The sequence below is a fragment of the Dama dama genome, chromosome 5, assembly GCF_033118175.1.
Source record: "Dama dama isolate Ldn47 chromosome 5, ASM3311817v1, whole genome shotgun sequence".
Classification (NCBI taxonomy): Eukaryota; Metazoa; Chordata; class Mammalia; order Artiodactyla; family Cervidae; genus Dama; species Dama dama.
Genome location: NC_083685.1, coordinates 71,300,402 through 71,319,915, shown reverse-complemented (window position 1 = coordinate 71,319,915; position 19,514 = coordinate 71,300,402). Strand labels below are relative to the sequence as shown.

Below are 19,514 nucleotides of genomic sequence, written 5' to 3'. Positions count from 1 at the left end.
GGTGCACTGGGAAGACCCAGAGGGATTGGGTAGAGACGGAGGTGGGAGGGGGGATCGGGATGGGGAATACATGTAAATCCATGGCTGATTCATGTCAATGTATGACAAAACCCACTACAATATTGTAAAGTAATTAGCCTCCAACTAATAAAAATAAATGGAAAAAAAAAAAAAAAAAACTAAAAATAAAACTACCATATGACCTAGCAACACTACTACTGGTCTTATACTCAGACAAAGGCATAATTTAAAAGGACACATGCACCCCAATGTTCATTATAACACTATTTAGAATAGCCATGACATGAAATCAATCTAAATATCCATCAGCAGAGGAATTGATAAAGAGTATGTGAGATATATATTCTGTGTGTGTGTGTGTGTGTGTGTGTGTGTGTATAATTTGTATATATGTACAATGGGATATTACATAGCCATAAAAATGAAGAATACTGGATCATCTTTAGATACCATCATACCTAGATAGTGGACATAGATAATGGACCTGGAGATTACCATCTAGATAATGGACCTAGAGACTATCATACAGAGTAAAGTAAGTCAGAAAGAGAGAAACCAAATATCATGTATTAACACATATATGTGATATCTAGAAAAATGGTATGCTACTGCTGCTAAGTCACTTCAATCGTGTCTGACTCTGTGCGACCCCATCCCTGGGATTCTCCAGGCAACAACACTGGAGTGGGTTGCCATTTCCTTCTCCAATGCATAAAAATGAAAAGTGAAAGTGAAGTCACTCAGTCATGTCTGACTCTTTGCGACCCCATGGACTGCAGCCTACCAGGCTCTTCCGTCCATGGGATTTTCCAGGCGAGAGTACTGGAGTGGGGTGTCATTGCCTTCTCCGAGAAAAATGGTATACACGATCTTATTTGCAAAACAGAAATAGAGACACAGATATAGCATACAAATATATGGACACCAAGGTGAGAAGGAGGGGTTGGATGATTTAAGAAATTGGAATTGACATATACACACTATTGTTACTATATAGAAAATAGATAACTAATGAAGACCTGCTGTATAGCTCAGGGAATGCTACTTAGTGAGTGCTCTGTTGTGACCTAAATGGGAAGGAAATCCAAAAAAGAGGGGATATATGCATATGTATAGCTACTTCACTTTTTTATGCAGTAGAAACTAATACAATATTGTAAAACAGATATACTCCAATAAAAATTAATTTAAAAAATGTCCTCCTACTCTGGGCCTGGGGCTATTCTTTGATTAGATTTCATTTCTGCTCCCTGAGATAATTAACTTGTTCACAATCCTCTGAATCCCTCGGCTCTACCTCTAGGGTTTTCACCTCTTTGGGTAAGAAATATCTGTTATTCTCATTCTGATTTCTATCCATAGAATGTTAGAAGTTCAGAAATCTTACATCTTTTTGAACGACTGCAATTCTTTTTGTCCAAGCAGGTATTTTTATTGGCATAATGAACTTTAAAACTTCATAACTTTTCTTTGAATATGCTGTATATCTACTCTATATAAGTCCTAAAATTCACTACTTCCGAAGTAGTGAATTGCATCCTTTTTTTTCCCCCAGGAACGGCTTTCTGTACTCTGGTTGCAGCACACTCCTATAGGGGGAAAAAACAAAAAACAATGTCCTTAGGATTATTAGCAGCCTATTTGTCTTGCTGAGAACTCTTATATTTAGCTTAGAGCTTTTAGAGGTATGACAAAGGGTCTGCTCTCCAAGTTCCTGTAAATGAAAATTTTGCCAAATGTTCTCTGTCATAACTTGGTTAACCATTTTTTTTTAAGTCTCTACTAACAGTTACCTCACTGTTTTTCAACCTCCATCTGTAGCCTGAATTCAATGACAATATTTCAGTTCAGTTCAGTTCAGTTCAGTTCAGTCACTCAGTCGTGTCAAACTCTTTGAGACCCCATGAACAGCAGTATGTCAGGTGTCCCTGTCCATCACCAACTCCCAGAGTTCACCCAAACCCATGTCCATCGAGTCAGTGATGCCATCCAACCATCTAATCCTCTGTTATCCCCTTCTCCTCCTGCCCTCAATCGTTCCCTGTATCAGGGTCTCTTCAAATGAGTCAGCTCTTCGAATCAGGTGGCCAAAGTATTGGAGATTCAGCTTCAACATCAGTCCTTCCAATGAACACCCAGGACTGATCTCTTTAGGATGGAATGATTGGATCTGCTTGCAGTCCAAGGGACACTCGAGTCTTCTCCAACACCACAGTTTAAAAATATCAATTATTTGGTGCTAAGCTTTCTTTATAGTCCAACTCTCACATCCATACATAACAACTGGAAAAACTGTAGCTTTGACTAGATGGACCTTTGTTGGCAAAGTAATCTCTCTGCTTTTTAATATGCTGTCTAGGTCGGTCATAACTTTCCTTCCAAGGACTAAGCATCTTTTAATTTAATGGCTGCAATCGCCATCTGCAGAGATTTTGGAGCACAGAAAAATAAAGTCAGCCACTGTTTCCCCATCTATTTGCCATGAAGTGATGGGACTGGATGCCATTATCTTAGTTTTCTGACTGTTGAGCTTTAAGCCAACATTTTCACTCTCCTCCTTCACTTTCATCAAAAGGCTCTTTAGTTCTACTTCACTTTCTGCCATAAGGGTGGTGTCATCTGCATATCTAAGATTATTGATATTTCTCCCTGCAATCTTGATTCCAGTTTGTGCTTCCTCCAGCCCAGCGTTTCTCATGATGTACTCTGCATAGAAGTTAAATAAGCAGGGTGACAATATAGAGCCTTGGCATACTCCTTTTCCTATTTGGAACCAGTCAGTTGTTCTATGTCCAGTTCTAACTGTTGCTTCCTGACCTGCATATAGGTTTCTCAAGAGGCAGATCAGGTGGTCTGGTATTCCCATCTCTTTCAGAATTACCACAGTTTATTGTGATCCACACAGTCAAAGGCTTTGGCATAGTAAATAAAGCAGAAATAGATGTTTTTTCTAAAACTCTCTTGCTTTTTCAATGATCCAGCGGATGTTAGCAATTTGATCTCTGGTTCCTCTGCCTTTTCTAAAACCAGCTTGAATATCTGGAAGTTCATGGTTCACGTATTACTGAAGCCTGACTTGGAGAATTTTAAGTATTACTTCACTAGTGTGTGAGATGAGTGCCATTGTGCGGTTTTTTGAGCATTCTTTGGCATTATCTTTCTTTTGGATTGGAATGAAAACTGACCTTTTCCAGTCCTGTGGCCACTGCTGAGTTTTCCAGATTTGCTGGCATATTGCATGCAGCACTTTCACAGCATCATCTTTCAGGATTTGACATAGCTCAACTGGAATTCCATCACCTCCACTAGCTTTGTTCGTAGTGATACTTTCTAAGGCCCACTTGAATTCACATTCCAGGATGTCTGGCTCCAAGTAAGTGATCACACCATCGTGATTATCTGGGTTGTGAAGATTTTTTTTTTTTTTTTGTACAGTTCCTCTGTGTATTCTTGCCACCTCTTCTTAATATCTTCTGCTTCTGTTAGGTCCATACCATTTATGTCCTTTATTTTGCCCATCTTTGCATGAAATGTTCCCTTGGTATCTTTACTTTTCTTTAAGAGATCTATAGTCTTTCCCATTCTATTGCTTTCCTCTATTTCTTTGCATTGAACACTGAGGAAGGCTTTCTTATCTCTTCTTGCTATTCTTTGGAACTCTGCATTCAAATGGGTATATCTTTCCTTTCCGCCTTTGCTTTTGACGTCCCTTCTTTTCACAGCTATTTTTAAGGCCTCCTCAGACAGCCATTTTGCTTTTTCACATTTCTTTTTCTTGGGGATGGTCTTGATTCCTGTCTCCTGTACAATGTCAGGAACGTCCATCCGTAGTTCATCAGACACTCTGTCTATCAGATTTAGCCCCTTAAATCTGTTTCTCACTTCCACTGTGTAGTCATAAGGGATTTGATTTAGGTCATACCTGAATGGTCTAGTGGTTTTCTCCACTTTCTTCAATTTCAGCCTGAATTTGGCAATAAGGAGTTCATGATCTGAACCGCAGTCAACTCCCGGTCTTGTTTTTGCTGACTATATAGAGCTTCTCCATCTTTGGCTGCAAAGAGTATAATCAATCTGATTTCAGTGTCGACCATCTGGTGATGTCTGTGTGTAGAGTCTTCTCTACATTGTTGGAATAGGGTGTTTGCTATGACCCTTGCATTCTCTTGGCAGAACTCTATTAGCCTTTACCCTGCTTCATTCTGTCAGTCAGTCAGTCAGTTCAGTCGCTCAGTTGTATCCGACTCTCTGCGACCCCATGAATCGCAGCATGCCAAACCTCTCTGTCCATCACCAACTCCCGGAGTTTACTCAAACTCATGCCCATCAAGTCGGTGATGCCATCCAGCCATCTCATCCTCTGTCGTCCCCTTCTCCTCCTACCCCCAATCCCTCCCAGCCTCAGGGTCTTTTCCAATGAATCAACTCTTCGCATGAAGTGGCCAAAGTACTGGAGTTTCAGCTTCAGCATGAGTCCTTCCAATGAACACCCAGGACTGATCACCTTTAGGATAGACTGGTTGGATGTCCTTGCAGTCCAAGGGACTCTCAAGAGTCTTCTCCAACACCACAGTTCAAAAAGCATCAATTTTTCAGCACTCAGCTTTCTTCACAGTCCAACTCTCACATCCATACATGACCATTTGAAAAACCATAGCCTTGCTTCATTCTGTACTCCAAGGCCAAATTTGCCTGTTACTCCAGTTGTTTCTTGACTTCCTCCTTTTGCATTCCAGTCCCCTATAATGAAAAGGACATCGTTTTGGGGTGTTAATTCTAGAAGGTCTTGTAGGTCTTCATAGAACTGTTCAACTTCAGCTTCTTCAGCATTACTGGTCAGGGCATAGACTTGGATTACCGTGATATTGAATGGTTTGCCTTGGAAACGAACCAAGATCATTCTGTCGTTTAGCCAATATTAAGTATATATACAAGTTATTATGAAAACAAAACCTAAAATGGGAAACACTTACTTTCAGATACAAGTTTTTCCATCAATTAGCTTTTGCTTTTTTAATATTTGTTTTAAACAATAAATATTTCTAATTTCTTAAAAAAAAAAACAAAAACAAAAACAAAAAAACTGTCTTTCCAAAAGGTGGTGGTGCAGTGTGGCACTAGAAGTTTGGCAGTCATTGTGCTGGCTCCTTGGGAAGTTTTAGCCAGACCATTAGAGGAAGTGCCCTAATCAGAAGTTCAAATCTGATGACAGTCAACAGAAATTCAGCATTTGGCACTAAGGAGTTTTAACACAGCTCTCATGAAGACATTTTCATCACACAGAATGGGCACAGGGGCAGCCCCAGACACCACACCCCCTCCCTCCTCATGAGCATCACCTTTTACAACAGGCACTTTGCTCTCTCTGGTCACACAGTCTCCTAACTTCCTTCCCTCACCCGGGTCAGATCAAGCCTTTTTGTGGTCCCAGGAGAGCTGAACCCTGGACATACTGCTGCCACTGACCACCAGTCCCACCTCCTTTAGGTTGTCACTGGCAAATATAGAAAAAGGCTTTTGACCAGGTAAGTATGATTTTAGGCTTTCTTACCTCATGCAAAGAGTTGACTCATTGAAAAAGACCTTAATGCTGTGAAGGATTTGGGGCAGGAGGAGAAGGGGATGACAGAGGATGGGATGGCTGGGTGGCATCACTGACTCGATGGACATGTGTTTGGGTAGACTCTGGGAGTTGGTGATAGATAGGGAGGCCTGGCGTACTGTGATTCATGGGGTCGCAAAGAGTCAGACATGAGTGAGTGACTGAACTGAATCCCTAATAAAACTTCCCAAAGGAAGTTCGCCTTGGTTCAGACAGATCCTTCCAACCCTTGCTCTATACCTCTTGGCATCATCACAGACCCTGTTATAAAAAATAATAGATTACTAAATGTGAGGCACTGAGACATGTACTTTACATACATATTTTGTCATTTAACTCTAATAATAAACCTGTGGGGTTTCCCTAAGGAAAATGAGGAAAATGGTACAGGGAATTTTTGACATTACATCCCTGTTCATGTAGCTCATAATAGTACATTCAGGAAAGGAACCCAGGTCTTGCTTGACTTTAATATTGAAACTAATGACCTTGTTCACGTAGAGCTGGAAGGGAGAAAAGAGAAAACAGCATTTAAAACTTTCCCTCCACATTCCCATGCTGCCCACAAACATAGGGCAAAGACCTATATCCCTGAACCAACCCCAATTATGATATTGATAACTTCTTGTTGTGTTCAACCTGGGAATGCTTCCTCTTATGCAGCCTGAAGGCATTTCACAATATTATGCAATGCATATCCAAGGGCTCACATCTGTAACTTTCCCAGTGCCAGGCCTTCTGTGAGTAACTCTCATGACCAACATGGGCTGCCCAACAACTCTTGACCTTTGGTGAGTGTCTCAGCCTCAGCCACTGACACCGCCTCACTTTGCTCAAAGTTTCCGAGTCAGTGAATGTCATCCTGGCAATGTGGGCACATTACACCTGACAAGGTGATTGATTTGCCAGAAGAGAGCCTTCTAACTGAAAACTACTGGAATGTTCTCAGGCTTCTGTAGAAACACTCATTTCACTAGCTTACTGACACAGGTCCTGATTTTTTCCCTGTGAGTTATTGAGAAGAACTTATGCCCCAGATCCTGAGATCAGTAAAAGGATTGTCCCTAGCTCCTGCATCTTCTCAGGACAATTTGGCCCTTAGGGATGCTTCCACTCTTTCCCTGAGCAAACCTGAAATTTTCAGGCTGAATCTCAAAATAAGCTACAGCATTTCTATCTTTGTCCAACATAATCAACTCCCAGATGCTCCACAGTGAATCATCCAAACTGTGACTTGCCATTCACTCATTCCCAAACTGATTGTGCATGGGACAGAGGCCAGACTTTTCTGGGCACTGATACCTAGAAATGACATGAACAAAGCCTCTGGCACTCTTCCCCTCCTTCTGATCTTTCTACCTGCCCTTCACAGTTCCCTGCAAGGTAAGCAGTAACAGAAATTGAGAAGCCCCATAACTAGGTCAGCTGAACACTTGAGATGTCAATGAGCCAAAATCTGAGTCATAAAAGGGTTGGAATTGTTTGTTAAAATAAGAGATGTGTTTATCTGTGGGTTTCACTTATCTCTGTCCCCTCCTAATCCCCCACATTTGCTATAACCAGAGAGAACAGAGATTTGGCTATGATTGCTGCTCAGTCACACACCATTAACTTCCTATTTAAGTGCATATATACCAAGTAAATATTTTATCCTCTTACCCACATAGTCAACACACTAGAGCCCACACATTGTGTGCACTTTGGACATTTTTCAATTATTTTCAATCAACTCAGAAGGGTCTAGTCTTAATGTTAGCTCTGCCCAGACTCACCAGCTACCAGGAAACCAAGGCACTCAATTAAAGGACATGACAGATTCCTTACCTAACAGGACAATCTATTTTTGATTCTCCTTTCATGGGTTACATCAGCACAAATACTCTGGGCACTCTTTCTCTTTCTCTCTGTACTTGGATAACTATCCCCTTCCTAATATGTCACTCCCTACTTGCTACTTAAAACCCCCTGATGGTTCCCTATTCCTAGAAAATAAACTGTAAATGCCCTAATATGGCATTCAACGCCTGGCATGAGCTAGCTCCTGCCTACCTCTCTATCTTTACCTCCCATCCTTCCTCCATACTATCACTTTCACCTACCCTGAAATGCTTCCCTAAGAATGACTAGTTCTCCCATGTCTATGTGTGCACAATGTGTTTTTCCTCACCCTTCCTCCTTTCCCACCAAAGCACTTTGTTAACTTCTCCCTACCTTTTATTAATATTTTCTTTCCCCTCCTCCAGGTTTCTGATTCATCGAACCCATTTCTTAATCGAATGCTCAACAGAGATACTATCACAAGAATAACATATAAAAGTAAGTTTGACTGAATTTTCTATATAGCAACTATTCTGTAAAGGTTAGTCCTATTTGAAGGCAGAACGCCAGAACTAATGATCTCCAAGGACCTCTTTCAGCTTCGTGATCATTCAATTCTGTAGAAAATCACCCTGGAGAGTCAGGGTTGGCTAAGAAACAACTCATTTCAAGCAGAAACCCCCAGAGTTCCTTTTTCATCCATGCCTGTCTAAAGCAATAATGATTATTATGATGATGGTCATCATTAGCCTATGGATTGGTAATGAGCTGGGAGACTCTACTAGCTGACAGCCTCCACCATATCCACTGGCCACATTTGGGGCTTTGCCAATTATGTGATTGAGAAAGCATTCACCAGGTGGTTTGATCCAACTTCAACACATTCCAAGGCCCTCAGCTGGACCACATCTCCCCTCTGTGTCACTGGGTCTCCCTTTCAGGTGAGACAAGGTGACATTTTTCTTCATTTCCGTGTGTGACACAATGAGCTATAGAATTCAGCCCAATTTCCTTGAGTTTCTAGAGTGTATTATTCCCTGAATCTGTAAGCAGAAAAGAGATAATGGTGCAAAGTTGAAATGAGTAGAGTGGAAAGGATGCCACTGTCTTCTGCAGCAATTCCAGAGGTTGCAGGACTTGGCAAGAGTTACGGAAATAGTATACACCAAGGGATTAAAGAAAATAATAGGAAAAAATTTAATTAATTAGAAGTGAGTAAGAAAGTGGGATTTTTTCCTTAAGCAAGGAGCTTCCTCACTTTGTTTCCTCCTTTGTAAAGAAGTTGAAATTCAGTTTCTAAGGTCCTTCTAAATCTAGGATTTTGAATCTGGTTTTGCAAAAGTAAAATTCAGTACACAAACATTCCAACACCCCACATCCCTTTGGCATGTCCTCACTTGGTGGAGGACACTGCTACGGATGGTGATGTGGAAAGACAAAGTGAATGCCTTACAGATCTCACCTAGGACTACTGGAGGAAGAGTGTGGAGAACCCTTCTCTTGTTCAATTATTCATCAATTCAGCAAGCATTTCTTTCATGCCTGCCTCATGACAGCACCAAGTAAGGCTCTTGGGATATAAAGATGGGCCAGACACCAGCCCTCCACACACAGCACTGCCATATGAAGAGTTTGGGGATGGTGGGGGGTGGGTAATAAATGAACCTGGAGAATCAGCTAGAAGAATTAGCTCCAAAACCATCTTACTCTTCCTCATAATTACCTATAACATCCTTTAAGCTCAAACTTAGATTGCTCAGCAAAGAGAGACATTTCTGTGTTGGGTTGCAAATACATTTTATAACTGCTCATAAAGATTATTAGTTTTTTTAACTATTTTATTAAAGGAGTATAAAATTAAATAAAATGCTTTCAAATAATCTTGAATTTGCAGTTTAGAGACCATGGACAACCATCAAATTACACTTTAAACCCCAACATACCATCTAAGAGACTTCCAGCTGCAGTCAACCTTTAGTCAAACTTTGCACCCCACTCCATCTCACAGCTCTAGGCTGATTAATGTTAAGTGATGTGGCTGCTTCTAAAGATAAAGCCAGTCATATGGGTTTGTGCTATGGGAAGGTGGCCTTTCACATGAACGAGTATCAATTCTGTTGAAAATAGGGGCTGGAAGACCAGGGTGACAGATTTTATTGGAAACAGCAATGAACAGTAGTTTTATGGCTACTTCATAGCCATAAAGGCTATGAGGAGAACTTCAACTTCATCTACTTCAAGTGAGGTGTTCCTGCTGATTCACCTCCATTGAGTCTATAGGAAGTGAGAAAGACAGCCTTAGACAATAACTCAAGTGGATAGCAATGTTAAGACCAACTACCTTCATTTATCTGTTCACTCACTCATGTTACAAATATTAAATCATCCTGAGGGCCAGTGAACAGAGAGATCAATAGAACATATTTCCCATCTATGAGTCTCTCACTTTCTAGTCAGGTAGCCAGACACATAATGGTGTTTCTTAAAGATTTGTGTAATAAGCACAGTGTATTAAAAATACACTTGGGGGTCATAGAAAATCTGCCTAAAATTCATGGAAGAGTTTTAAATAGGGATTGCTATTCAAATAAGTGCTAAATAGATGAACAACCATTTGGTGAAAAAAGACAGAAGGAAAGAAAAGGAGGGAGGAATAGAGGAAAGAAGGGAGAGGAAGGGGGAGGGAGGAAAAGAGGGAGGCAGAAAAAGAAGGAGAGGAAAAGAAAGGAAAGAAGGAGGGAAGAAGAGAGTGAAGGACATTCCAAATAGCATACACAAATGCAAGGAGGGGGACTTAAAGGCCTCTGAAGAGTTCAAAGACAGGAAATTTGCCTTCATCAGCTCTTCCTCTGCATGGACAAGTGAGAATGACCTAGACACTGCAGTACCTAGGACATGTGGCTTAAAGGGATGAATTTTCTCAGCAGGAAAATGCCAACACTCTTCTTTCTAGCTAATCACCTAGAGGCAGCCAGCCTGTGGAAATTTTGCCAAACAAGGGAGCAACAAGGACGTTTCTGAAATAGGAGTCATGTGAGGACACAGCCAATGGGTGGGAAACATAAGCCTGAGAAGTCCCTCCAGGGGCTGTGCAGGAGACAGCAGGTCAAGCTGGCATTTTCCCATGAACTCTGGTACACAATACCTCCTGCTCAGGGGCACCTACCAGATACCTCTGCTTTCATGCTTTTAAGCAAGCAAGAAAGGAATGAATCTCCCCAGCTACTATGCAACCACAATACCCAGGAACACCTGACCTTGGCCCCTGACCAACCCATTCTTCTGCTGCTACCAAGAATTAGACTCCAGTATAGCTTCAATCTGCCACACTCACTCATGTGTACACACTCTGCTAACTGCTTCAGCATCAGGAACATGGAAATAATACTAGCTAAGCATTTTCCATACTCCAGGCTCTCTGCTAGAGCTTCACATGTAGCATCTCACCTGGTGCTCATGTATTCCTATTCCCAAAATAGGTATTAATAGTTACCCCAGTTTACAGATGAGGAAAGCAAAGTTCTAAGAAGTGAAGCCCTCTGTCAATGATATACATTTAATGAGTGGCTCTATTAGTCAGCAAACTCTGCATAATGAACAAGCATTCAACAATAGGCATTGACTTCTCACTGCTGCATCTGTGGGTTGGTTGGAGTGACTCTGTAAATCTTCAGGTCAGATAAGGTCAGATAACATGGCTTTGGCTTATTTATTTATTTATTTATTTTGGTCAAGGATCAAGTACTTCTCAAGGTGGGGATCAGAAATGCATGATGGTGCTTAAGGCCTAGTCTTGAAATTTACACACTGTCACTTCTATCTACTGTTCACTGTTCAAAGCAAGTCACATGGCCAAGCCCAACATCAAAATGCTCCCATGGATTTGGGGCTAGGAAGGGAATGAACATTTCCTGAACAACAGTTTACTCATCCATAGTGGGATAGCAAGGATTTTAGCATAGGTCCTCCCAGGGATGTTCCTAGGCTCTTTATTTCCTATTGTCTTCCTCCCTAAAGGGCAAGGAAAGCTTAGCTCTGAGGTCTTAAAACTAGTTGTATTGCTAATACTCTCACATTACATGAAGCTTCTCAGCTTGTTTTTCTCTTAATCCCAATTTTAGTTCAGTCTGAAGAGACTTCTCTTTGTTTTTTGCCAATGTTTCCACTTTGGAAGGGTCATAAACTAAGCACAGAACTTGTGGGCAATTTGAAATGTCAGACTCATACCATCCTAAGCCCCCTGCAACTATTGTTTCTCCTTTGGCATGGGACTGCTGGTGGAAATCACTGTCATTCAAAGGAAGACAGTGACATCACCATTATTGGGCACATACTGAAACCAGAGGAGACATAGAGATTAGTACTAGATGGGGTCAGTCTTCCGCATTAGTCTTTCCTTTGGAGATGTTTCATAATGAAAAGTCAATCTAAGACTCTCAGTGGAGAGTGACATGATCTAGCAAAAGGATCACTCCATTTTCTTGGATGAAACACATTCATGGGTGAGAAGGGAGTCAGAAGTTTCAAATATGTTAAGCTCGAGATGGGCCTCAAAAAAGTATAGAGTAGGCAGCTGTATATATGAGTGTGGGTTTTAGGAGAGATAACTACAGATATAAATGTGGAAGTCACTTGGATCAAGATAGCATTTAAACCTGGGTGAGATCATGGCAGAGAATAAATAGAGAAGAGAGAGACATATCCTCATTTTTTAAAGAACAGCTCAGATCCCCATGATTTAACATTGCAAATCATTTCTAAAGACGTTTTTAAATTCTACCCTGGAAGAGGCTCTTACATATCTGTCTCATCAACTGGTTCAAGAGGTGTAAAGAGGCAGGAGTTAGCATGGAATCATGGGGTAAATTCAGCACAAAATGGCAGCCAGTAGGCAAACTGTCCATTTGCCTGATTTGAACATACATTAGATGACTAGGAAGAAAAAAGGAACTGTGCAAAATCATTCTGCTGAGCCAGTTGAGAAAATCAATGCCAGTAATCCATAAAAGGAAGAAACAAGAATATTGCCAAAAGGACTTTGAATTTTGGAAGCCAACATGCTACTAAAGGCTATACTATATAGGACTATACTACTACACTATACTGAGAGGACTCAATATGTTCTGGTGAAGAGATATAAAACCAAGCAGGCCTCAGCTCCTAGCTCTACCATATCTTTACTGTATAACTTCAGGCAAGTTTCTTAACCTCTCTGAGGAAATTTTCTCATCAATAAAATGGGGATACTAATACTGATATTGAGGGAATTGAGATGGGGGTTAAATAAGGTAATGAGTCAGTTGCCTGGACAAAGACTGGCATAAACAAGGTGCTTAATAACATGTGTTTCTCTGTTATCTCTAGGAATGTTTTGGTCAAATCTAGCTTCTTGGGAGGTGAGAGGAAGGTCAATATAATACTTAATAAAATTATCTTCAAGGTGAATGCAACACAGGGCACATAAGCAACACAGCTTGTTTACTCAAATGAACTCCTGCTCCTGTGTGGGACCCATGCAGTGGATGGTAATAGCCTAGTGAGCTTCTACTTTCTTTGAAAGTTTGGATTTCATATGTCTGAGCAAATCTTATAACACACTCTCACTAAACCAGACTGACAATGGAAAAAAAAAAAAAAAAAAACAGCTTAAATTAATTTCAGGCTGACTTTGGAAAGTCTTTTAAAGAAAACCTACACAGCAGCAGAATCTGGGATATCAGCACAATCGTGTTTTGGAAGCGGATTGTTACCCTTCTACATGGGTTAAATCCATAAAGATAGCCTCTTGCTTCTGGCCTTCCTTCTCTACCCCAACATACACACACACACGCACACACACACACACACACACACACACACACACACACACACACACCCCGAACTCAAATGTGGGTGGAATACAGAGGCTGATTATAGTTTCAGAAAAACCTTAGTGTTATTTTTCTTTACTCTAGAACCATGCCTGGAATGCCCCCCATTCTGCAGTCTCCTTCAGTTCCTCCTCCCCACCACCCTTAATAAAATAAAATACAATAATAGCAGCATGCTAGAGCACCCAATATGGTCCAAGTGCAAGATTGGTTAAACAAATCATGTTAACCTTTAATAAAGATGTGCCAGATGCTTCCTTTTCTAATTCAGTACATTCATTGTATGGCCAAGCCACCATCAGAGGAAGCATCATTAAGTGCAAATCTTATCATGCTATTCCTCTGCGTAAAACATTTTGGTGGCTCCATATTGCCATGACTAGTACTGAGACAAGAAATAAACATATTTTTGTTTAAAATGATTATATTTGGGGGACTGTTTGTTCCTGCAGCCTATCCTGACAGTCTACTGGAATCTGAAAAGGACAAAAAAAAAAAATATTATCAGTAATAACCAATACTTTCTCAAGAAACCTAATTCTTAAGTCTTATTTTTTTTTCTTTAGATGATGCATATTTACTACAAGGACTTAATATAGAGGAACTATATCCAGAGACCTCTAGTTTCATTACTTATGATGGGTCCATGACTATCCCACCCTGCTATGAGACAGCAAACTGGATAATAATGAACAAACCTGTCTATATAACCAGGATGCAGGTGAGTTTCTTTGTGGTATTTTAGTTAATGGGGAAGAAAATGTGAAGACTGGCTGGGTTTTTGGAGTGCTTATTGTATTTATTTGCTTGGACTGCTTTAACAAAATATCACAAATTTGGTGGCTTAAACGGAAACATATTACCTCACAGTTCTGGAAGCTCTAGGCCCAAGATCATGCTGTCTGCAGAGACATTTCCTTCAGATGAAGTAAGGAGGAACTTGTTCTATACTTCTCCCCTGTTTTCTGTCAGTTTTCTGGAAAGCTTTGGTATTCCTTAGCTTATAGAAGCATCACTTCAATCTGCCTTTATCTTTACATGGCATTCTCCCAATGTCTGTGTCTCTTTGTCCAAATCCCCCTTAATAAGAACATTAGTCAAATGGGATTAGGGCCTACCCCAATTAGTCATATTAGATTAGAGCCCACTTCAATAATCTCACTTAATTACATCTATAGTGACCCTCAAAATTCAAAAATCAAAGATCATGGCATCCCCTCCCATCAGTTCATGGGGAAACAATGGAAACAGTGAAAGACTTTATATTCTTGGGCTTCAAAATCACTGCAGATGGTGACTGCACCTGTGAAATTAAAAGGTGCTTGTTCCTTGGGAGAAAAACTATGGCAAATCTAGACAGCATATTAAAAAGCAGAGATATTACTTTGCTGACAAAGGACAAGATAGTCAAAGCTATGGTTTTTCTAGTAGTCAGCATGGTTGTGAGAGTTGGACCATAAAGAAGGCTGGATGCTGAAGGATTGCTGCTTTTGAACTGTGGTGTTTAAGAAAATTCATGAGAGTCCCTTGTACTGCAAGGAGATCAAACCAGTCAATCCTAAAGGAAATCAATCCTGAATATTTATTAGAAGGACTGATTCTGAAGCTGAAGATCCAATACTTTGGCCACCTGATGCAAAGAACTGACTCATTGGAACAGACCCTGATGCTGGGAAAGATTGAAGGCAGAAGGAGAAGGGGACGACAGAGGATGAGGTGGTTGAATGGCCTCACCAACTCAATGGACATGAATTTGAGCAGTCTCTGAGAGATGGTAAAGGACAGAGAAGTCTGGTGTGCTGCAGTCCATGTGGTCGTGAATAGTTGGACACAACTGAGCGATTGAACAGCATAAGGACCCTATTTCCCAATGAGGTCATGTTCTGAGGTACTGAGGGTTAGGACTCTAGTATTTGCATCTGGGGAGAGGGGGACACAATTCAGCTCATCACACCTATGTTTAAGGAATTAGCATCTGGAAAGACTCAGTTTGAAATAATTATAGATGTGCCCTACCTGCCTGAGTAAGAAAGGAATCAGGGTTAGTTCCCAAAGTGTGCTCTACAAACTCTAGTATTCAAAAATCAGATGAGCAAAATGGATGATATCGTCAAATATGTTTGAAAAAGCTGTACTTAAAAAGAGCTAAATCAGTTTCATTGCTGGGAGACTTCTCAGGGCCTTTAGAATGATAATATATGCCTATCTCCAAGAGGAGGCAATATGATGTGTAGCATTTCATAAACATATTTGAATGTAGGATTTTTTAGAGCTTCCCACAATATTCCTTGTTAGGTTAGCTAGCATTTCTCAGAACTGGATGGGAATCAGGAAATCTGGCTTCTGAGGTCACCTTTGTTAATGGATCATTATGTACTCCTAAGCCTGTGACCCCACTTCTGTGAAGTGAATTATCTTCTTTATAATGATGGGGTAAATTACATGAGTCTATCCTGTGATTGTGATGGTCTATAAAAGCTCAGAGAAAACACAAGCAAAGGAAGAAAAACAAAACTCCTTTTTAGGACATGTACTCACAACCTGACAACTCTTTGAACAATTTGAAGTGCCTGATGCTATCTGTATTTATTGGGATTCTTGGTGACAAGCAAACTGTTTGGGATAACTTGAACTTAGAAAAAGGATCTACTCATGACATCCTGGGTCATCTTATGGAATTTAAGGTCAGAAATTGATGTCAAGAATTCACTGGAATCAGAACTGCAGAAACCCTTTCTCTCTGCACTCTCCTGCTCCCTCCAAACCATGGTTCATCCTCCTCTATGCTAGAGAGTTTTCCTTAGTTTCGCAGTCCTGGGTGGAACATGGCTGAAAACATTTTAGTCCAGCTCTTGGTCCTGATAGTCACAGAAAAATAACTTAATTAATACAGCTTAGTTTAGCTTTGACTCCTGGGCCAGTCACTATAGTTTTGATAATACTCATATCAGAAAATCATTCCCTTAATTACTCAACTTCAGGGTGTGAGAGGAAGAGTCTCTGGAGAACACCCATCTGGGTTTCCTCCTTTGACAGCATGTCATAGGACAGAAAATAATAGCTGACTTGTCCAGAGGCACACCGGGAACCAGTGAGCTTAAATTAAGGCTCTCTCTAAGCATGGAGGCATCAGTGGGTTGTACCCACTGAACCCATGGCACTGCCCAGGCTGGCCATGGTCTATGGAGTCTTACTTCTTCCCTACTACATGTAAGAGGATGGGTGGCTCTCACCGCTGTTTCTCTCCTCTCAGATGCATTCCTTACGCCTGCTCAGCCAGAATCAACCATCACAGATCTTTCTGAGCATGAGTGACAATTTCAGGCCTGTCCAGTCACTCAACAACCGTTGCATCCGCACCAACATCAACTTCAGTTTACAGGGGAAGGACTGTCCAAACAACCGGGCCCAGAAGCTTCAGTATAGAGGTGGGTTCAGAGGGCAGTCGACACACATCCCTCTAGTCTTCTTACCTAAACCCACTCTGAAAGGTTTTGAACTATCTCTCTTTATAGGAATCATGTTTATAAGTGATATTTTCATGATGCTTTTCTATTGAAAAACTTTATATGTCATAATCAGAAACACAGATCAAATCTTTAAATCTTGTCTGGTACAGACAAGATAGCATTTTTATTGCCATTTTAGAGAAGAACTCAGAGAGGCTGATTTCCCCAAAGTTATGTGCTAAAATAGGACAACTAGAAGCACTAGAGCTTTTAGTTATATACAAAGAGATCCCTTTTCCCCTAGAAGGTGAGCAAATAACTCTAGATACCAGGTGACTAGGGGCCAATGAGATATGTGTCTGAACACATTTTTTTCCCAATGCCTTGTGTCTAGAAGTGATTAGAATTCCTACTAAAGGGGATATTCAAGGTGCCTCCCACTTTCTGCAACCCTCTAGTCCACATCTAACCCACTCTCTTCCCGTCTACACATTAAGTACCTATTTATCATTGTCGTAAATCTCCAATATGGCAAGGAAAGTGGAGATGAGTCATGGAGATGTCCTCGACCAGGAGATAGAACACCAGAGTTCCAGGCCTGGTTCTGACACTAACAAGCCAAATCATTTACCTCTACATCCCTGGCTCCCATGATAGTCTTTATACCATCTACATCATGATTTGTTGTGAGGAGAAAATGAGGGGCTGGATAGGGAAGTCCTTTGTACTGATAATGTGTTCCTTGAATATGGGGATTGTGGATGTTACCATACAACTTTTAGAAGCAACTGCCACTACTAGCCTCCACTGTATTGCTCCAACTTCCCCCAAATTTCTTTAATTTTCTCTCTCTTTCAGACACAGAGTACTAAAACTATAATTTCTGTTTCTTTCCAGCCAGAAATACTCAACTCATTCATTCATTGAGCCTTCACTTTATTCAATATCTATTTATTATGCACCTGTTATGTGCTGGGCTTCCCTGGTGGCTCAGCTGGTAAAGAATCTGCCTGCAATATGGGAGACCTGGGTTTGATCCCTGGGTTGGGAAGATTCCCTGGACAAGGGAAAGACAACCCACTCCAGTATTCTGGCCTGGAGAATTCCATGGACTATACAGTCCATGGGGTAGCAAAGAGTCGGAAACAACTGAGTGACTTTCACTTTCACTTATTATGTGCCAGGCACTTAGCTAGGTGATGAAGAAAGACATGACCCTGTCCCTACAGAACTTACAGTCTAAGAGTGGGATCAGCTAACTTTTTCTGCAAAGGGCCAGATGAGTAATATAGGCTTTGTGCTCTGATGTACTCTGATATTCTAATGTGAAAGCAGCCATAGACAATATGTAAATAAATGGGTGTGTCTGTGTTCTAATAAAACTATATTCACAAAAGCAGTTCACAGCTGGATTTGGCTTGCAGGCTGTCATTTGCCCACCTCTGGTCTAAAGCAACACCATCCACTATGGCTTCTTGACACATGGAAGTATTCTGTGTCTGCACTGACCAGTATGGTAGCTACTGGCCACATGTGGCTATTGAACATTTGAAGTGTGGCTAGTATGACAATGCAACTAATAGTTTTAATTAATTTATACATATATGTATATAAATATATATTATATTATATATATATATATATATATATATATATATATATATATATTAGCCACATGTAGCTAATGACAATACTATTAGATATCTCAGACCAAGAGTTTCATAGGAAGGTGGAGAGGCTAGTTGGGATACATACAAGTAAGCAGACATTTAAAAACTGTCCCTTCCCCTTTGAAGTAAGCTGCCCAACCTGTGTGCAAATTCATCCAATTATGTCTTGTTTTGTGTCGTTCATTTTATTTGTTTCTTTCTCTCTCTTCCCAGTCAATGAATGGCTCCTCAAGTAGGGAACCAAGCCAAGAAGAATTCCACCTCAGTGAAATGCTACGACTGTGAATAGATGTAACCTAAAATGTCCCCCTTCTTTCTTCTCTCTCCTCCCCTCCTTCAAGCCTCATTCACTCTGTGGATTGGCCCTTCCTTCATAAAAAGTGTCTGCAAAACCTTGGCAGAGGAGTACATCTCTTACACACACTCACAAACACACACACACAAGCACACACACATGCAAATATATCTACATACAAACACACTCACACAGCACCCAAGATGGGAAGTCAAGTTTCAGAAACAAAAGGCTCATTCATAAAAGGTTTTAGAAGAAAATAACCAACTAACCAGATTACAATTTTGATACTGTTTTCTGGAACAAATAAATCTACCCAATGAGACTTTTCAGCCTTTGTACATACAAAATTCTTCTGAGAGAGAGGAGAAAACACAGCTCTGACAGCATCAAGTGGACTTTGTTCTTTGCATCGAGTAATCTTGTATAGTGTCCTAAGATCCTTTAAAGGTGCTGGTAACAGGTGAGCCAGGATAAAGTTGGCCAAGGACACATTTATAGATTATCATTCTTCTGTTTACTCAACAATTTAAAAATGACAGACATTGAAGAGATACATATTGCATGTGTGTGTGTGTGTGTGTATATATATATATATATGTATATGTATATATATATATATATATATATATATATATAAAACCACACAGACTATTAAAAAATGGAATTATTGCTCCTCTTTGTCATATATCTATACTAGGATTTGTCAAGATCAGATTGATCCATTGCTGTTTCTTATTTTCCAGAGGTCATACATTGTGTTTGGTTATTGTTAACAGCTCAATAAAT

General features: G+C 40.5%; 1 protein-coding gene across 1 annotated transcript in view; it reads left to right on the top strand.

Moving 5' to 3' along the window:
* The window catches only part of CA10 (carbonic anhydrase 10), an 820,075-nt gene extending 800,816 nt beyond the window's left edge, over window positions 1–19,259 (top strand). The window contains exons 7-10 of the mRNA XM_061140932.1: window positions 7,867–7,939; window positions 13,878–14,032; window positions 16,565–16,739; window positions 18,644–19,259. Coding sequence (XP_060996915.1) covers window positions 7,867–7,939; window positions 13,878–14,032; window positions 16,565–16,739; window positions 18,644–18,666 — 426 coding nt within the window. The 3' untranslated portion in view covers window positions 18,667–19,259. The remainder of the gene's footprint in view (window positions 1–7,866; window positions 7,940–13,877; window positions 14,033–16,564; window positions 16,740–18,643) is intronic.
* Window positions 19,260–19,514: the final 255 nt, after the last annotated feature.